The sequence below is a fragment of the Falco rusticolus genome, chromosome 7, assembly GCF_015220075.1.
Source record: "Falco rusticolus isolate bFalRus1 chromosome 7, bFalRus1.pri, whole genome shotgun sequence".
NCBI lineage: Eukaryota > Metazoa > Chordata > Aves > Falconiformes > Falconidae > Falco > Falco rusticolus.
In genome coordinates, this window is record NC_051193.1 from 66,233,963 (window position 1) to 66,254,229 (window position 20,267).

Consider the following 20,267-nt stretch of genomic DNA (forward strand, 5'->3'; position numbering starts at 1 on the left):
AATTGAGGCATGCTGGAAATAAGTGTAGCATCTTCCCCTTTCTGCATTCCTTTTTGGTGTTTATTTACAAGATCATGTTATTGTGGACTCCTGATTTGTTTGTGAGGCAGAAAGAATCATTTAGTGAAACATATTTGTACAGCTAGAAGGTTATGTAGGCTGTGAACCCCCTGTTTTAGTTGCTGTAAAAATAAAGATGTCTGTTGAATAATGAAGGAGGGGGTCTGGTAATTTAAGAACTTGAATGCCACCATGGGTACCTGGGTTGTGTACCTATCTCTACAGCAGGGTTCTAGAGTGATACATTCTTCCTAAAAACCACTGAATATGTTATAGAAGTGAGTGCTGGACAGCAGAAGTAGTTGATTATTACCAGTATATACTTTTATATTGGTCTTTTTGTGTCCCTGAGAACAACGGCTTTGAAAGATGATCACTATATGTAGTGGACTGTTAATACCAAGAAAAAAACAAAACCACAACAAACTGTTAGAAGGAGAGGGCGTGAAGAGAAGATATTTAAAAAATGAGGCATTTTGTTCACATTCTTTAGCAGCATCTGATCGTGCTAAGGAGGGTATAAGTAGCATCTAGCTCCTCCAGATGTCAGCTATTTAGAGAGGCACACACCAGAAGTTCTGTGGACAACAAATGACTGAATCCCACGCAGGATGCTCTTCTTGGCAAGAGAAGAAATGGGAGTGAGTGGGTGAGCCTGTGTGTGTTCCTGTGCAGGATGGGATGGGCAATTACAAAGATGGGAGATAGAGGCGGAGAAAAATGAAGATGGATGGAGGTAAAAATACCTGCTAAATGCCAGCTGTCCTACTTGTACATGTGGAATTGTTGCCTGGGTTAGTCTCAGTGCTTTGTCTAGTCTAATTTTAACCCTATAAACTTTTTTTACCATGACTTATGCAACCTAAGCTACAATAAGCTCTGCATAAACATCTAGATACATATTATTTTCAGCCTGTAACTAGCAACCTAAGAAAACCCAGTAATGAGAGCAATTTGTTGCAATACAGCTTGCTGGGAAAAGGCAAACCCAAACGATGAGATGGTCCTCTGTTGAAAGCAGAAGCTTTTCAGGGACGTATTTCTTTAGATTAAAATCTCATTATTATGTTCTTCAAAGCTCAGCAGTGTTTCTGGAGATGGATCAAAGCGTCTCAGAGAACCCACAAACAGCCAGATGGTTTGGGGGCTCCCCTCACATGCCACTTATTCCCCTCCCCCCCCCCCCCCCCCCCCCCCCCCCCCCCAGAATCTGGAAACACGCTGTCATACTAGTTTTGAGATTTACTTCTGTATAATATCTTCCTGCTACCTCAAACTGCAGTAGATAAATTATTTCTCTTCCCCAAGCAGTTTCTGAGTGGTTGGCTCTTACACCAAAGCAATGTTTGCGGGCTGGGAAGAGAAGCAGTCTCCCTGCCTTTGTGTTCTAGCCAGTCTAGGTCCTGTTGCCAACACTAGATGAAATCCCCCATTTCCAATGGATAGTAATGCTTGATCAAAGTGGCACAGAATTACTCACCTTTGAAGGTTTCCTTCTGGTGCTGCTATTTCTGTCATCCTTTAACTAAACCGTGCTTCATTACCATATATATGTAGTGCAGATCTAAGACGTGAATTACCCGTGCCCTCATACCATACTCTTTGGCTCTGCTACTCCTCCTACAAAAGGTTTCTTGCCCACAGTGAGAAGCTGACAACCTGCAACTTCAGCTGTCACGCTGCTTGAGGCCATACTGCTCTAGCCTGGCGATGCAGTGTTATTTTAGTCGGGTTTTCTAAGGAAATGATGCTTCTGCAATCAGTCTGTCTGGCTGTCACCCCTTTGGTTGCCTGGCCAGCAACCACCACATTTCACAGGAGCACTGAAGCCCTGGAGATCCTGATTTCCTACAGAACTTGTTCCTTGTCCCTGATGAGGCATAAGAGCTGGTCCACCAGCTGGCGGGCTGGCAGCTCTGAACCTGCCCCAGTGCAGGCTGCCCCCTCCTTGCCCAACCGAGACAGGAGGGAAGGAAGGGAAAGGTGTTACAGGGAGGTAAGGAAATATGACAAAAATCCGAGGAGGGAGTGTGAGAGAATGAAGGGGGAGCTGAGGGTGATGTGGTGACGTTATACGGTGGATGTGGGGGGAGGGGGTGACAAAGGGGAAACATGAAGCCTCATTTCCTACTCACTTATTTCTGTCATTCTGCTGCTTGTAGAACAACGTGTTTTCAGGTAGCCAGGAATATCAGATGTCCTCTTTTCATCTGCCTGCTGCTACATTTCGGAGGATTACATGTAATATAGAGGCTGGTGGTGGGTAAGACGCATCTCAGTGCAAGAAGAGGTGTTATGCAGAGCACCTGTGTGTCTGTTTATTCTGTTGATCACATACTGCTTTCTGCCTCTTTGGGGGATTTCTGGTAGCTTGGGCTGTCACAGAATAGGTGCCTTCTGATTTCTGTGCAGGAGGAGATCAGATGCAGAGAAGACGACAGGAACAAATGATTCAGAGTTAGTCATCCTGAAGACCACTCAGATTTCTTTCACCCTCACAATCCCCACCACACTGCTGGCAGTACCCTGGGGGAGTCAACAACAGACTGTGTGTTACCATCCTGAGTGCTCACTTTGGGTGACTGATGAAAAGGGGAGGGGGGTGAAATGTGACATCTCGTTAAAACTATGTAGACCTAATTATACCATAAGTGGTGACTTAAGGGATGAATTGGTCCAGGGTGAAGACAGCTTTTGTGTGACCAACCAGAAGATCAGAAGGAAGAGAAAAAAACCAACCATAATTCTTCAAGTGAGCTCCATCTGTGGGTTATGCAGGCATTCCTTTTTTTCCCTTTTTTCTGGCTTTCTTCAGTAGCTGTCCCTGGCTGATAGTGTGAGGAAGAGATATAGAGGCTACAGAGTTGAGAGGGAAGCAGGAATACAAGTATGCATATGTGTGCGTGCACACGTGTTTGTATGCATCTGACTAAACGTAATCCCTGGATCCCTATCGTCAGCTTTTCCCTTGGCACTTCTACAATGAGTAGCTGGAATTTTTTGTTTGTCCTGTCCAATAAGTAGTACATCCGTGCTGGGAGCAGTTACGCCTTATCTGTTCTATACAGCCTATCAGTGGGGAGTGTATCGCTCCTTCCCCTTCTTTGTTTCCACTTGCCAATTTTCACAGCTGCCTGGTGCTTAAAGCCCATGTATTCCTGATGTCTGCACTTGCTCCGGTGTCAGCGTTTGCAGCTCCACTGGGGTTTTATTGCTGCTGGGTGCCTCCCCCTACACAAATTCCCTCCTGTTTTGCTCAGAGACAAGGGTGCTGGGTAAAGGGAAGTGTTCAGTTTGAGGAAGGAGGCTTTTAGCATCCATGTGACTAGCGCAAACACTGAATCACAGGCAGGATGGAGGATTTGACAACACGAGGAAACTGCTGGTGTCTCGGGAGACCTGCAGTGCTGGAGGAGCTGTGCGGGCGGAGTGGGGTTGGAGACCCTGGGGAATGATAGGAGTGAGGTGCTTCACAAGGGGAGAGATGTTTTTAAAGCAGTTCACGCTCCTTACGTTTATTCTCACTATTGTGCTTTTGTTGAGCTTCTCTGCTGGAGACCAAACATCCCAGTAAGTCCTCTGATCAGTTGCCGTAAATGGACCTGGAGTTTGTTCTGCTTCCATCTGTTTTGGTTTGTTTGCGTGGGTGTGTTGCATGCCTTGAAACCAGGGCCTGTCCTCAGCAGTATTAAATATACCAGCAGGGAACAAGTAGTTGGTGCTGTACTACCCATCCCAGTGTAATGCTACAATGACCTAAGCTGCATTTTCTGAATTTTGCAAAACCTTTCAAAAACCTCAATGAAAAAGGTCTAGGAACTCACGGACCAGGGCTTAGCCGTGTTTTCCATGTTATAGAATATAAAACTGGAAGTAGCTAGCAGGGTGATAATACGAGCCCTCCTTCTATGCATGAGGGATAAATGTCTTACAGGTAAAGTAAATAGGAATATCATCAATGAGATACGTGAAGTAATTGTATTAATTGTAAAAAGTAATTGTAGAAAAAACTTCTTCTGTATGCAGTGCTCATGAGACCTCCTCCAAAAGGCTGCACCCAGTCTGGGTGCACTGCAAGAAAAATGTAGATATTTGGAAAAAGTCTCCAGAAAACCAGCAATAATGTGCACAGATTAAACTCCATGGATCTCTACGTGACAATAAAGCAAATATCCTTGTCTAGGGAGGAGGGACATAGCAGAAGTCTGCGAATATGTAAATGATAGCTGTAAAGAGGATGGAGTCAAGCTCTCTTCTATGATAGGGCAAGAAATAACAGACCACAATACTGCAACTGAAAATGTGTGTGTGTCTGTTAGAGAATTACAGATTGCTAGGAGCGGAACGTTTAGAAGACTGATAAATCAGGCCAGTTTTAAACTTTAAAACAAAACTTTACTGCACTCATTAATTAACAACACACTTTATGCTAATGGTTAATTCCTAATCATTATCGTTAGTTATTACTTTGTATACAAAACTGTTAGTCTTTATCATTTATGCCCTGAATTAACTGTGACTATACAGTACCATAGAGCTGATTCTTTATAGTTAGCACCGACAGCTATGGTCCTTGATGGTCTTAGCTGCAGAAGGAGGAGAGAAGTTGGAAGTGATGCTTCAAAGATGAAGTCATCTTCCGTATCCAGTTTCCTTTTTGCATACCTGGTGTTTTAACACTACTTTCACTCTCTCAAAAGTGGGATCTTCGACTGCTAACTGTGCCGCTTCTCTTGTTCTTTTTTTTTTTTTCCCCAGTCGTGCTGCTTGGGTATTCAACAGGAGGCCCTGACTGTTTGCATCCTTTATGCTTATCTTGTCCTTTGTTGCAACTTTTTGTTTCTTGGATGCCTCCTACAAGCAACTTGCCACATCTTATTTGCCCATTTGGTGGTCATGTTGTTCACATGCTTAGTGAAATGCTTGTACATACCATTACGGTGTTGCAGTATATTATATACTGCTGTTAGTTACAGTATTTTAGTATGTTTATGTCTAGGCACGAGGAAAGCTAGTATGAATTATATCTTGATTAATGCATTTGTAATTTATAGGCGTCACAAGCAACTCCTTTGACTACAGCAGATTTATGAAAAGGAAAAACAATTCTCTTGATAAAGTTGAGCATTGGTGTATATTGCTTCCAGAGACTTTGATTCTTCATTGCAAGTTAGACAACATTCCCAAGAATGTTGTAGGTAAAGTTTATCCTGCCTCGGTGCAGAGAGATGGACTATATAGCCTCTTGAAGATCCTGGCTGTCTCGTCTATTGTGAGCCTAGTTACTTGGAGGGGAAAAAGATAGTTTCTACTGTAGTTGAAAGCAATGACACTGTACATCGTGTACCACCCCGTGCAGGCTGCGTATCGCAGGCACCGCACAGAAAAGTGTCTGTTTCCCTTGGGTGAGGAGAAGGCCATCTAATGGTCTTATTGTTCCTGATGCGTTAGCCAGTAAGTTGGTTTGCCAGACTGTGCAGCACAGGGTCTTTCAGGGTAAAAAGCAGAAGAGTTGTTCCCCACAGTGTCATCTTTTGTCCTTCCAGTCTTTTTAGTTCTGACCTGCTTTTTCTCTTCATCTTCTGCACACTGACAAGGTATACATCTTCGGAAATTACACCTACCAGCAGCTCCCACACGAACAGGCTTGCCCACAGGAGACGTTTCACTCTTTGGCTGGCAGTGAGGCACTTGTGTCATTGAAGATTTCCCCCCTACCTCTTTGTTTGCTTTTCTTTTAATTCTTTTTTTGGCGGTCCGGAGACTGCAACAAACACCGGTCACATGGCAGTTATTGCTGCGAGATGAACAGGTGATTACAGGCAAAAGCCCGGCGAGATGATAGGTGGAAGAGAGAAGAAAAGCAGAGGGGAGCCTGTGCACAGTGTGCATTAGTTAGCTTTTCATTAGCACAGAAACCACCTTAAAGGAGGAAAACCAACAGTCTTTCCAGCTTTTCCTTTCTGTGTCAGAGAAGATTTCTTTGAGTGCAAAAGGAAAATAAAAGTCTCCTTTCTGCTTTCACGGGTAAAAATTAAAATAGGGTCCGTATTTATCGCAGCAGATATTTTAACTCTGTCTGTTCCCTGTCTCTTTTCTACTCCAGTCTTTCAGGTACCATTTAAGTTTGAGAACTCAGAGCTCTTCAAAAATAATTTCCCAGCTCTTTTCTTCCACACTAAGAATTCATGGCATAAATGTTATTTCTGCAGTGCTAATATTTAGCACTGGTGTGTAAGGTGCTGGACTGGCAGACCTCGGAGATCTTGATCTACAGAACAGATACAGCCAAGATGACAGCAGGTCACAGGTCCTCCTCTGTGATCCGCTGGTGTGTCTAACCTCTTGCTGCTGTGACAGTCACTAAAGGCAAGGGATTGCAGCAGCGTCTTATCCCAGGCAAGGCTCACACCCAGGCTGGGAACAGGCTGTTCTCCTTCACCTTAGACCTGCCTACACTGATTGCAACCATAGGGAGAACAAGGTACACAAATATTTTTTATTTTCATAAACATAGTAGCTACTTGCATCCATACTATCAGTTGCTAGGAGCTGTGCTAGAGATGAATTTGGCTCAACATAATATCCTAGAGTTGGTTAGAAAGTCCTGTAAGAGAGGGCTGTTTTGAATGATGAAAATCAGTTCTTAGCGCATGCTACAGGTCACTACCATTTTATTCTAGTATCCTTAGTGATACATCGGCAGTAAAGGTACTGAAGCATGAATTCTGTGGCAGAAGAGTCAGGAAAGTAAACCATCGGGCTCCTTTTCCTTCACTGGTGATTCAATAACTAGCTAAGGTCAAGCAGTGGGCAACCCTGATTTCTTCAAACTTGGCCGGTCTTCTGGTTTCTGTAATCTTTCTGAGTCTGAACAAACTTTTGATAAAAAGTCGCATTGCCTAAAATGATACAAGAAGTAGAAGCAGGTTCTGTTTCTCTGCCTGACAAGACATTGAACAGCTGCCATTGAGCCCAGCTTCTACTGAGAGTGAAAGGGGTGGCAGCAGTTCCACAGCTGCACACATCGGTTTTCTCTTGTGACATGAGCCTGCCTGTCAGGAGCCTGCTCAGCCCACCTTGATAAAGTACCCCGGGGGCAGGGACCGAGGTGTTTGTGAGAGAAAAGGGGAGACGGGTACTTGAATAGCAGAAGCTCCTCATGATGACTAAAGGAAACCACACATAAGCATCCTTCATTTAACACAAAGCGCATCCATAATTACTGATCTGGTAGAGGGTCCAAGCTGTGAGAAGGGTCTTGTCCTAATTTCTGAGGCAGCTTTAGAAGAGAGGATGCTTGCTGGTGTTCGGTGCAGGTAGCCAGGGGTATCTCTGTAGCACATTCAGTGATGACTGGAAGGAAACTTAGAAGCTCAGGGCTGAAAGCAGCTCCGCTAGTCGCTCCTGTGTGAAGCCACTATTGCCAGTATCTAAGCCTTCCGTTCTCTTAGGTTCACAGACTAGCAGACAAGCCAAAAAGATACTGTTTGCTTATAAAGCTGGTCCAATGTGTGTTGGCTTGTGCCTTTCCAGCAGGTCTGTAACCTCTCTGAGGAAGGGACTCTCTGCTTCTGTCTATGTAGTGCTGAGCACACTGGATTTGTCTTTATACATTATCTAGTAAAGAGGGGCGATTTTAACATGTTGTCAGCTTGCATTAGCAAATTCTGATGTTGCCTCTTTACCAATTATAATTAATTAATGCTTATCAAAATGAGATATATTGCTATATTTGTGTGTGTGTCCCATGCTTGTTCTTGCTTGTTCCCACTAACGTAGGACAGTAGGTCTGAAATTCCAGAAAACAACAGCCTGAATTTTGTAAGGTTTCTGGCCCTTAAACTGGATGCCTGACAGAACTGAATTTGTGTCCTTCATCTTCTGTCAAAGCTCCCAGCAGTTACTGTTGCTTTTGGCTAACTTACTGCTAGCCAAGGCTAACTGGCTGTAATGAGCTTGCGTTTCTCTTCTCGCAAATGAACGTCAAGGGTCAGATCTCCCTTCACTGATGTCAATCCACTGGCTCTGTTGAATTTACTCACCTTGACATAAATGAGAACAAAACCAGGCTCCAGAGCTGCTGTATTAGTTGCTTGCAGCAAAGTGTGGTCCCTTGCAGCTGAGCTGAAAAGAGGATTAGACCTGCCCTGTGTCATGTGTAGGGCATATGCCTCAACTTTTGTGGGTAACTGGACTTGCTGGTCGCTAAAGGAAAGCACAGAAGCCTGAGAAAAGATTGCAGTTTTCTTCAAAAGTACAGAATAAAACTGAGAACTACAGAGACTGCAGCGAGTTGGTTATAGGCAGAAAAAAGTACTGCATAGCAGCAGCTGTGTGCGTGGTCCTCAGCCCTGTCCTGAAGCAACCCTTCCTTTTCCCTCTGGATGAGCAGACACTGATAATTCTTTGATGCCACCGGGTCTTATCTGCCTCTCGAGGCTGCCTGCAGAGAGGCGGTGATGACAAGGACAGTGGGACACCAGGGACTAGTCTCAGAGCAGTTAATTCTGCTGGCAGTGCTGAGGAAGTTACCAGCCTTCTGGTCACTGCTGTCCTCAGCAATATTTGGAGTAGCTTGCTAAAGACAAAGGTGTCTGTATGCCAGCCCTATGCTCTCCACACCATGTAAACCCCTCTGGTTCATTTTATTTCATTTAAGACTCTATTTTAAGATAATAAGCGGAATCTGTTCTCACCCTCCTTCTTGTTTTTAGAAAAGATCATTTAAAATAAAAAAAAGGGTGTGGGGACGGACTGTTTTGAACCTTGAGAGAAACAGTTCAGTCTGGGGAAAAACTTTTGGGTGACAGGCTGTTCTAACAGACTTTATTTTCTTAACCTTATTATATAGCAGTACACTGGCTAACGCTGTACCTCGCTCAGGTCTGCTGGGGGGAGCCAGAGCTGTCACCTCTCTGGCTGTCACCCTGTATGGCTAAAAGCTAATGGAGATTCCCCTTTTGGATCCAGGTTTAAAGATCCGTGATTTTAGAGCAGAGCTGACTTTTTCAGTCCCGAGTGCAGCAAAGTAATTAACAGCTACGAATTACGAGGAAATATAGAGTTGTACTTGCTGACACAAATAAGGTAGAGTAAAAACTTTTCCTGGGCTTGAAGCCAACTGGCTCTCTTACCGGGATTCTAAAACTCAGAAACAATTGCTTTATTATTTCTCATTTCTGCAGAATATCGTGGCCCTCCCCTCTTCTAGTAAAAGAAGCAGCTATGTAAGAAATAAGACTACTTTTCCCACATCTGTAGGGAACAACTTATGATGGGAATCATCATCCTTCAAGGCACCCATCTCAGTTCTGAAGACATGGGGCATTTAGAATGACTGTATGTTTTCTCAGATGAACTAAACTAATAGGACAATAACAATGCCTCTTTTGAAGTAAATCTGGTGGGAATAATGTTGAGACTTCACTGCTGGCTATAAACTTCCCCTTGCCACCCAAGAGGGGAAACTGCAGTTGAAATTTGCCCTCTTCCTGCAGTGCTGCTGCTAAATAAATGAGCCACCTGTGAATTACAGGGCAGTAAATACATCCACCAACACCTAATAAAGCAAGGCAGAGTGAAGTTCCAGTACTTTACGGTGTCACCAGAACCCTATGATGTATTTATAGCCAGCTTCCCAGTTTTTCCTTTGTTTTATTTATTTTTATATTTATGCTGTACTCCTGCAGTTTGGCTTTCTTGGCCTTTCTCCTTTTTGCCTAGGGTGGTTTACCCAGTGGGCTGCAGGGAAGGAAGGTTGGTAGGCAGAACTTAGATGGGACAACTCCTGAGCACAGGGACAACACACAGCAGGTCTTTCTCCTGTTGAGGGACTACTGGGCATTTTCTGTCTCTGGCCAGGGCAGTTTGAAGTGATGCTTGCCTCCTTGGTATGCCTCCTGCACCTAAGCTGGTACTTCTGTATGTGGGGAAGGGTTGGTGGCAGATTGAGGAAAGGATGTGGTTTGTTTTGGAGCTTGGTAATTTATTGTCATTGAGGGCTCTGCCTCCCGCAGCAGCTCAGGAGGTGGCCAGCATGACCAGGGGCTCAGGTATGGAGAATAGAAGAGGATGTGATCTGCTGGACTTTAAAAGGGGAATTAAGAACTCAAGGATGCTACCATAGTTTAGTCAACAAAGAAAGTGCCTCTTCTGTTTTTTCCCATTTCAGCAACATGGCAAATAGTTACAGGGAAGTGGCAAGGAGTGTATCTGTGCAGTTCCCCTGCTCTTCACTCAAGAACTGTGCTTCCTAAACCACATCCATTTTCCATACAAATGAATGAGTTCTCTACCACTACGTTCTAGACAAGCAGCATTGAGTCCTCAGTGTTTAGATGTGTAGCCCCTTTTTAAGGCATTGGTCCTGTAATGTGTGTATCTTCTGTCCTTTTTGTAATGCTGTAGCTAGAGAAAAAGAAAGTAAAATGATGGAAGGCGGATCTTTGTTGCATTGCTGATAACTAGCTGGGTCTGAAATTTATTTGGAGCAGATTTCCCGTATTTTACAAATAAGCTTTTCCATGATGTGTATTTAATACACATCCTTCCTCCTTTCCCCTAAATCAAGCCCCCTACAGTTTAACTACACAATAAATATTTCAGAGTACTTTGTCTGCAGACTGGGTGAAAGTCAGGACTTCTGTGGTGAGGGACTGAACGTGGATGCCAGCAATGTCCTCACGGGCTGGCAGGCAGCCGTTTGGAAGTGATATGCCAGGTGACATTCCCCCTCTTCTCCCAAGTACCGTTAGGAGCAAGGGGGCGGCTTCCTCATGAAGCCAGGATACTTCTGGGTATCCCACCACGCATATGGCAGCACCTGCAGTTTCCTCAGCAAAACTCAGGGCCAGGAACAGTTGTTTCGCCCAGATAAAACCGCTTGGTGCCCTGCGCGTGGCACTGCAAACCTGCCAGCAGGCATCCACGCTGCAGGTCACCCCATCGCTGGCTGCGTGCCACGGTGTGAGGAAGGCTGATATTCACCCTATAAAGCTAACAAACGGCCACCAAATCAGTCAAACGTTTACACTAACAGCATGTACTGTTTAGGATGGACAATCTCTGCCTCTGTTCTGTTCAGTTCCCGTGTCTATCAGTCACTTACCGGCTCAACGCCTCTGAGCCTCTGCTTCCTTATCTGCAAAACAGCAAATACCTAAAGCTGCTGAATGGCTTCATTAATAAGAGATTTTAAAGCACTCTGAGATTCTTAGGTGGCAGATGTTGGACAAATTTGAAAGTAATATTCTTGCTTTCCAGCTTTACCGTCCACAATCATTGATTAAGCCCAGCGAAACACTGAAGTATTTCTACCTGCTCTAGCCCCTGATTTAGATCACATCGTATAAGTTACTAGAAAATAAATTACAAGCATATCACTCTCAGCTAGAAGTTATCAGGCGTGCAATTTGGGCTGATCATTACAAGCTGCTGATGTGTTGGACCAAATGGAGATCAATGACCGAAAACACGGCATCTCTGTGTTAGGGAAATACTTATGAAATGAGCCAAGTAAGTTTCTGGGCCACATGCCTGCACACCTGCGGGCAGAGACCTGGAGGGGATGACAAGGAAACCCCCCAGTCAGGAGGAGTTTATTTCGGCCGGAGGGGATGCATGGAGGGAGGGAGGCAGGCAGTGCCAGGAGGGTCCTGGGGCCACCGAGTGCCTTTTCCAAAGCTCCTCGCTGCGTGATGTCACGTAAGTCACCTCCCGGTCGGTGCCTGGCTCCCCCCGAGTGGCAGGGGATTTTTGCCGTGCAAATTGATAGGCGATACATCACCCGCTGATGCTACCGCGTCTATTTGTTACTTTATGCGCCGCAAACTCCGGCCGCAGCCCTCGCTCGGGCAGGATTAAGCGCAACGGTGCCTGTTTGGGCTCAGCCGATTGTTGCAGCTGCACAAGCCAAAACACAGACCAGGCTGTGAGGGCGGTGCGGAGGGCAAGGGGCGTAGCCGCTGCCGCCCCTCGCCTGGCGGCCGTAGCGGCGCTGGGACGGCGCGGCGTGGGGCACGGCGGGCCGGGGCACAACTGCCCGCCCGGGGCCGCCCCTGCGCGCCTCGCCGGCGGCTGCCGGGGGTGGGCACCCGCCGTGGGCTGCCCGGTGCGAGGCGCTGCCCCGGGAGCTCCTGAGCGATCGCGTCCGTGGTGCGGGTGTTCCCCGGCGGCAGCGCGGGGCCGGCCGGGGCCCGGGGGCGGCGGGCGCGTGTGTAAGGCAGCGGCGCATGAATGGCGGGGGCGGTGCCGCCCCCCGGCTCCGCCTCCCCCCGGAGCCAGCCAGTCCCTCTGCGGAGAGCTGCCGCCGCCCTCATTGGCTCGCCGGGGCCGGGATATTTGCATACGGCTCGCCCATTCGTGGAGTCGTTTCCCCGGCCGCCCGGCTGCGCTTCACCTGCGCCGCCGAGTTGCCCGCACTTGGCGCGCCGGCCGCCAGCATCCCGCCCCCGGCTCAGCTCCGCGCCCCGCTCCTACCGCGCCGCCGGCCCCCGCCGCTCCGCCGCGCCCGCCCGGGAAGACCTGGCGTTGCCCTCCCCGGCTGTGCAGGGTTAATCGGCTCGAGCCCTCGGTCGCCTGGATCCGGTGGAAGGAGGATAACACCCCAGATCTGTGTGTGTGCGTGCGCGTGTGTGTGTGCCCAGCAGTTCTGCATTGCAACAACTTGCTAGTGGAGAAGCAACAGACCCCCCCTGGAATTGGGATTAAAAAAAAAAAAAAAAAAATCAAAAATTTACCTGGGGTCTCTGGCTTATTTCTTCTTTTTCGTTTTTAATAGTCCCTCTCCGCAAAGTGAGAGACGGAGATTCGCAGGCAGGGAAAAGTCCTCAAGGACCCCTTGATCCTGGAGGAACCTGACCAGTGCAAGCTCCGGGACCCTCCCGCTGACATGTGCGGCTTCCCTGCGCTCTCCTGGAGGCTCCGTGCGGCCGCGGGGCTCCTGGCACAGTAGCTCCAGCCCTGGGAAACGGCGCGTATTATTCTTCTGTGTGTGGTTCCTAACCTTCCCCTTCCCTCCCCTTCCCTCCCAGCGCTCGCTCTCGCACAGACACATACTGTCTCTTTGCCTCTTGAACACACACGCACACGCTAGAGCCTCGGAAACGACTCTTCTTGCTGCTAGCATGGGTCCCCTGGCATCATGAACCTTATCCTCTCTCCCTGGCTGGAATTCAGACTGTCCGTCTGTAGGTGTCCTGTGCCTTGACCATGCACCTGAGAATAGACCCCAGCATTTGCCCTGGACGCCGCCCCGCCTGGACCCTGTGGATGTGCTCCCTCTTTTGGGGATGTATCGTCAGCTCTGTGTGGAGTTCCTCTAACGTGGCTTCTTCTGCCTCCTCTTCCTCGTCTGTATCTCAGGCTCAGTATGAGCATCATTTCCACGGCAGCAAGCACCACTCTGTGCCTATCTCTATCTACCGCTCCCCTGTCTCCCTCCGAGGAGGACACGGTGGGTTCCCACTCTTGTTTCTTTCTAACCTTTTTGCAGAGCCGCTGGAGCAGCAGAGGGGGAGCAGGGACGATGGCTGTGACTCCGGGGAAGGGGGGGTCCTCCCAGCCCCTCGTATTCCTGCTGTTAGCTCCACTCCCCATTAACCTCCCTTTCCTCCCCTGCCCCCTCCCCGAGCAAAGCCCACGGCTGAGGACGGGCTGCCAAAGCCAACTTCCCGGCCCGGGGGCGGGGGGTGGTGGTGTGTGTGTCTGAGGGGCTGGGGGTCTTCCGGGAGGGGAGCACCAACTCTGTGGCTCCCGGCCCCGCTGACGTGGTCCGTGCAGCTCGGGGCGGGGGGACGCCCGCCCTGCCTGCCCCCTGCCTTGCCTGCCCCCCTGCCCTGCCTGCCCCCTGCCCTGCCACCCCCCTACCCTGACTCCCTCCTGCTCTGCCACCCTCCTGCTCTGCCACCCCCTTGCCCTGCCTGCCCCCTGCCCTGCCACCCCTCTACCCTGACTCCCCCCTGCTCTGCTACCCCGCTGCCCTGCCTGCCCCCTGCCCTGCCTGTGGGCTCGCTCGCCCCCCGCCCTGGGGAACTTGCCGGGCGGCTCAGGATGTACAAAGGAAAAGGCGAGATGTCCTTACCCCGGCTCCCTGCTGGGTGCCTGGCAGGGAAACCCAGCGGCAGGTAATAACAGGGAGTGGTTTTCTACTCTGGCAGCGAGGGAGAAGGGGAAGAGGGGCTCAGGGATGCTAGGGGATGGTGCGGGGTGACCTGCCAGCATCCTGCCCCTGAAATGCTGAGCAATGCTCAGCAGCCAGCCCAGCACTGCCTCTTGCTCAGCTTTTCTGAGTCTGCCCGCCCTGGCAGGAGCTGGCCCGGACCTGGCTGGCCTGGGTGCTCCCCCACATCTCCACCTTCCCTTCTCTATTCTTGGTCCATTGGCTTCTGCCTTCAGCCACATCAGCCAGATAGGGCGGGCAGGCCAGGGCCTGGCCCTTTCCCTGCAGGCTGCAGGTCAGGGGCAGCTCTGGCCAAGGTGTGAATCCCGCAGCACCTCTGCTCTGCCACCTTTTAGGCAAACATAGCGATGTACTGGAAAGGTGACTAAAGTCTCTGCACTTGCACTCTGCTCTGTCCTTCGCCTTCCTTTAGCTATTCCTGTTGGAAACCCTTTGGGGCAGGGACTGGCTGATCCCTCATATCCCTCACTTCAGCACAGTAGGGGCTCTCTCGCATGCTCCTTGAGTATCGCTGCAAATAACAGGGCTCCTGCTGCTAATGATTAATAACCTGTAACTGAGTTTCACATGGGTGGTGCTTAACAGATGGTCTTGATGCCTGACATGGCACTGGTTCCCTTCCTGTGTGGGGCCTGGATGTGTTTCTCTGGCTTTCGGGGATGGATGTGAACTTTGGGGTAGAAGTGGAAGATTGATAAGCTGACAGGATACTGCCAGTTGTGTCTGCAGACCTGGCTGCGCACCTCCAGCTCAACCCATGTCGCCCAGTGCCACTTTGGTCCCCAACCCTTGCCTCTGCAGCGCGGTGCTGTTCTGCAGCTCCCTGGGCTCCCCCTTCCTGCACTGCCAGACCACCGGCAACCTGCCCCGCAGTGCTCCCAGCCACCCTTTTCCCATGCCCTCCAGCAGTGCTGCCAAAGCACCTCCTGCGAGCGCAGCCCTGCTCTGCTGGTGCTCAGTTGTGACCCGCAGCATCTGCCTCCTGGCTTTGTTCCTGAGCCCGTTCCCTCTCCAATGCGCCTTGGCTCAGACCTGCAGTACTGAGCTCCTTCTACAACTCTGCCAGGGTACCTATAGCCTTAATTGGAGGTCTGTTCATCAGTGTGCCATTTGAACTCTTCAGACTGCTGTGCTGGTCATCCGAGTGCTTATCTGTGATGCTCCGGGTTTCAGTATCCCTGTAACCCCGACACAGCCCTGCCAGCACATCCTCCTAGTGCCTACTGCAGCCATGTCATGCGGCATTTCAACCAACTGTCCCAGGGCTCTCCCCTCCCTTCCATTCTTTCAAGTGGTTCTCTCCCTCGTTTCTGACACCAGTTTTTCTGGTCCCACACAGACATGCTTCTGTAGCTGAGTGCTCCTGTGGTGGAAGGGGATAGCAAAGTCTGGCTCGTGGGTCACTTGTGAGGAAAGGAGGGAAGGATGTTGCAAAATGTGATAGCGGTTAGCCTTGATGTAAAAGGCAGGCACTAGTCTGCAGGAAAGTCCATAGTCTGTTTCCTGGCCAAGAAATGATAGTTCTTTTCTCCTTGATGACTTTTCCATCTGCCCTGAAAGCCCAGCAAAGCCTCATTTAAGAGCCCTGAGCAAAAGCTGTTATCAACTTCAGTGAGAGACAGGCATTTTTTCTGTGTCCTCATTGCAGTAAGGAATCAAGGGAAATGGAGAGCTTGGGGAGCTCAGGCTGGTACATAAACCAGCCTGAGATTTTTTTAATTTTTTTTTTTTTCCTAATCATGTCATGTAGCAAAGCTGGCATGGAAACCCCCTTTGGCCATGAGTTAAGGGAGGGGGACAGAGAGAGAGGAAAAAGAGACCACAGAGACAGCTGGTCTTGTAAACACATGCATGGTTTATTTTTGTGTTTTCTTTTACTGTTGTACGACAGAGGCCCTTGGAATTTGGATCCGTGACAGTGTTGAAGAGTCAGATCCCAGGAAGGCCGTGCATTCCCTGTGTTTCCTGTGATTCTGATTAATTATTTTTTTTTTTTTCGCTAAAGGGAAACAAATAATTCATTCTGACTTCTGCCCTGCTTCGTGGCTACATTTATACTGGTTTCGGAAGGAATCAGGTCAGGATCCTGGCCACCCTGCTGTGCTTCCTCCCAGTCCCACAGTGCTGACCACTGGGACTTAGTCTTATATTTAAACTGTATTTTCCTTTTTTTCTTCTACATCCCAGTGGATTTCAATCTGTTTGAAGAAGCAGATTATTATCTAGTACAAAGGAAAAGTAAGTGTCACACAAGCAGTGAATGGTTGTTTGGAGTCTGTGTTTAGTGCGCCTTTAAAATCAGTGGAAAAACCTTTTTGTGGCTTAACTTGAATGGGACCGTGCCCCGGCAGTCGTGACAGTGCTGGGGTTACGAGAGTTAATGCTGAAATCACTGAGCTGCTGCTTTCCGGTAGCTGAGCTGCAATCTGCAAATGTAAAACTTGGCACAGCGCATCTTCTCAAGGAGAAAGTCTTTGTAACAGGTTTACCTCCCTGTCAGCAGGGCAGTGAGACTGGCCAGGCAGAGAACTTCAACAAGCCAGAAGGAAACTTTTTTTCATGTGAGGACCTTCCTGGACAGGCAGAATCTTTCTCCCTGAGGAATAGAAAGGGAAAGCCAGGATTCCTTTTTTTTTCACTAAGGGCTTGTGGGACAGAGGCAGGGGAAAAAATCCAACTGTGGAACAAAGTTGGGGCAGTGTTTATTGGAAGTCCACAGGTGCAGAGTCCTCCTGCCTCCCCTTAGCTGCTGAGCACCCTGCCGGGTCAGCTGCTTTACCAGAGCCTGCAGCAGTGGCTTCACAGCCCCTCTTTCCATGTCCTCATCACCTCAGCTAATGAATAATGCATGCCTCTGGTTGACAGACAAAATGAAGAGATTTGTGCATGTTTTGTCTTAGTGATGAATTAATTTGGTTTCTGCTTTCCTCCTCCAGCTGTTTTTTTCTCTGGCCCTCCTTAATGGATTGGGACCAGGGATGCACAGAGGTGACGTGTGATGCTTGGTGCAGCTTGCCCCAGCCTTCAGAGTACTGCTGTGCAGGGGCAGCTGCGGGAGCAATGGCTGCACGGGGGCATTTCTCTTTTGGTTTTCACTTCGTGGGGACTAGGCTTGCTCAGGCTGTTGCACAAGCCACAGCAAAAATTGAAGGCTTGTCGTGAGGTGAGGACTGGCAGTCAACAGTCACCAGATCTTGTAACTCTCAGGCCTTAGTTAATTCTTAGAAGTTGTCGTTTATATGAACTATGTCCATCTCTTATGTCTTTTTTAAAATTAGAAAATAAGAACAAATGCTTGGATAAATCAAGAGTGTTTCCATAAAATAGGCAGGTATTCTGCAAAACAGCATCAAAGCTTGCCACATACAGCTGTGACAGTGTACCCTCTCTACAATACATATGCCCTACTCCTTGCTGCTCCTCCAGTGTGACCTATTCCTCATCTCAAGGGTCTTTGTTACTGCAGTCCTACCTTTTCTGTAAAATAGAAAACTAATTCCCAGTCCTTGGCACTGCCTGTTCCTCAGTACCGAGCAGGACCTTCCCTGTTCATCATCAGGAGATTACTTCAAGCAAAGGTTGGTAGCTTTAACAAAAGGGAAAAAAAACATTCTATACAGAGCAGTCAGTGATCCAGTAAAATTAACCTCATTCAGAGCTGAAATTAGGGTTGCAGTTAAGTTCTGCAAAGGTGAAAAGCTGGAGTCTATCTACTTTTTGTGGCTTGCCTCTAGCCTCCTGACAACAATGACACCTAATATTTTTGCAAAGACTAGTGATTCTGTATGCCTGACTGTTTACATTCCCTTCCTCAGAGACATTAACAATGACTAATATTTTTAAAGAAAGGTGAAGTCTGCTTAAATTGTCTCAAGCTGGCTATCGAGAAATTTAAGCATCCAAACTCAGTAGTCCCATGTTTAAGTGATCATAGCTGAGAGTTGCCCCCCGTGTCCTGAGTCTCTGTAGCTCTTCTGAGAAAGTGCAGGGTTCCATAGTTAAACGCAGGAAAATCCTGGCATACGCAAAGGCTGTTTCCTCAAAACGAGGTTACTATTATTTGACTTACTCTTTGCATGCTTTTGTATGAAACAGACGCTGATCAGGTGCCTTGCCTTCTCATTCTGTGCACAGTATTACCTGTTCCCAACTTGGAATAGCTTGCATTGATCTGAAAATTGAAGCTTAAGTCAGTTCACCTGGTACTTGATCCTGGGAGATCCCAGTGATCTTATGATCCAGAACATAAATGTAACGTTATTGTTGAACCTTGTCATTCTGATTTAATACATGTCTCTGTGCTCTTTGAAACATTGCTCAGACCCATGCTGCTGAAGATACAGTCTCTTAAGACGCTTGTTTTAAAAAAAAAATCACCCAACTCTTCTGATTGATAGCTACTTTGTGCTGGCTCAGTATCTCACAGCACATTTTGTAAAAGTAGGAATGCTGGTCCTGAGTCAGAATTAGATCAGGGCTTTCTGCCTCTTTATATTTCCTTTATTTAGACTGGAGAGGTTTCTTCTTCTCTTTATCATTTCTGCTTTTGGGTAATATAGCCCCAACTTGTCAAGCAAACTGCCACATCCTACTGCAGAGGTGACTGCATTTCAAAGACAGATGAAGGATTCTGCTGTATGCTTTGTATAGGCATTGAAGTTATAAAGAATATTGGGTTATGTGACACAAGCTATGCAGTCAGAATGCTGCAGAATGGTAATGTTACTTTTTATAATACTTCTAAATTTAAAAAATAGCAGACATTTTTCTTAAAGGTGCTGTCCAGTTTTCCTTGGGTTTTTTTTTCCTTTTTTTTTTTTTTTGTCTTTTGCCACAGCATGAAAATACGTGCTTGAACAATGCTACAGTAGTCACTGAGTTAGTACATACTGTGCTGTTGGAAGCTTCAGATTCCTTACACAGGTCTCACTAGAAGCAGGAAGAAGTACCTAGGTCATCTAAGGTGGGAATATTGACCACACAGGATATTCTCCAGCTGGCAGTGAGGAAGTTCCATGGTTTGCCAGACAGATGGTAACTGAGTAAAGAGCTGGAGCTTCTAAGTGCAAGAAACCAAAGTTTTGTCTGGGAAGTATATAGGATGGCCATTCTTCCATTTTCTCCATTTCCATGTGCTGTGCCTTATGAGGACTAGCACCCTGCGTCGTTGCCCAGGATGGCAGTCCTGTGCTGCTTGGCAGACATTTTTCGGTTTTGCATTTCTGTTGTTCTGGTGGACATTGATAACTATGAAAGGTCATTTGTACTAGAGAGAAAAAGGTGGTTTTCATGTCTTCTGCTTAACCTCTGCACACAAAATGACGTGCTGTTGACCAGTGGCACCGATTTGTTGTGTGACCTTGGTGAAACATTACCTTTCTTTCTGACTTATTTTCTTCATCTGTGAAATGAAGAGAAAACCGTTTATCTCTTAGGTGAGGTGAACAGCCCTGGTGCGCCTGTGTGCTTTGAGATCCCTGGCAGGCAGCCACAGATATGTACAGAAGCCCAGTAGTCCTCTTGGGCTTTAGATGTCAGAGCAACTTAAGAGAGCAGCCTTCTTTCATCTCTCCTTGAAGGACAGGCAAGACACCTTCAAATTCTGGACATACATTGCGGTAATGTTTTCCCAGATGGCTTTAAGCCTGGACAGGCTCTAGCGCCAAATGCCAGCGTTGGTGTTTCCGCAGGAGCAGGAGAGCGTTTGGGCTGCAGCGCTGGCTGTGTGGAATTCCTGGCTGGCCGCCGGAGCCAGGGGGCTGTGATTCACCGCGGCTCCCTCGCCACTCTCACAAATTACTTCTCCTGCGCTCTGTGTGTGTTGTGTGTTGTTTTTGCACATTAAAACATAACTGCTTATACCCCTGAGTGACTTTCCCCCAAACTATGAATTTAAAGTACTTCCGACACTGTCTTTTAGAATTTGAATATAATTATATGCTTTGGGTGTAAATTGTGGCTTTTGCTACATAAGAAACTAATGGAAATGATCTGCCTGTTCCTGTAGTTTACAGATTATACGCTT

The 20,267-nt window shown here is 47.8% G+C and overlaps 1 protein-coding gene across 40 annotated transcripts in view; it reads left to right on the top strand.

The window, feature by feature from the left end:
• The window catches only part of NRXN3 (neurexin 3), a 1,022,019-nt gene that overhangs the window by 635,178 nt on the left and 366,574 nt on the right, over positions 1 to 20,267 (top strand). For 2 of the 40 annotated variants that reach the window (XM_037394495.1, XM_037394496.1), the window contains exon 1: positions 13,159 to 13,516. The exons of 35 other annotated variants lie outside the window; for them this stretch is intronic. In XM_037394495.1, coding sequence (XP_037250392.1) covers positions 13,273 to 13,516 — 244 coding nt within the window. In that variant the 5' untranslated portion in view covers positions 13,159 to 13,272. Of the gene's footprint in view, positions 1 to 12,802; positions 13,517 to 20,267 lie in introns of those variants that run through there. 3 more of the 40 variants (XM_037394507.1, XM_037394508.1, XM_037394506.1) reach the window with 3 other exon arrangements.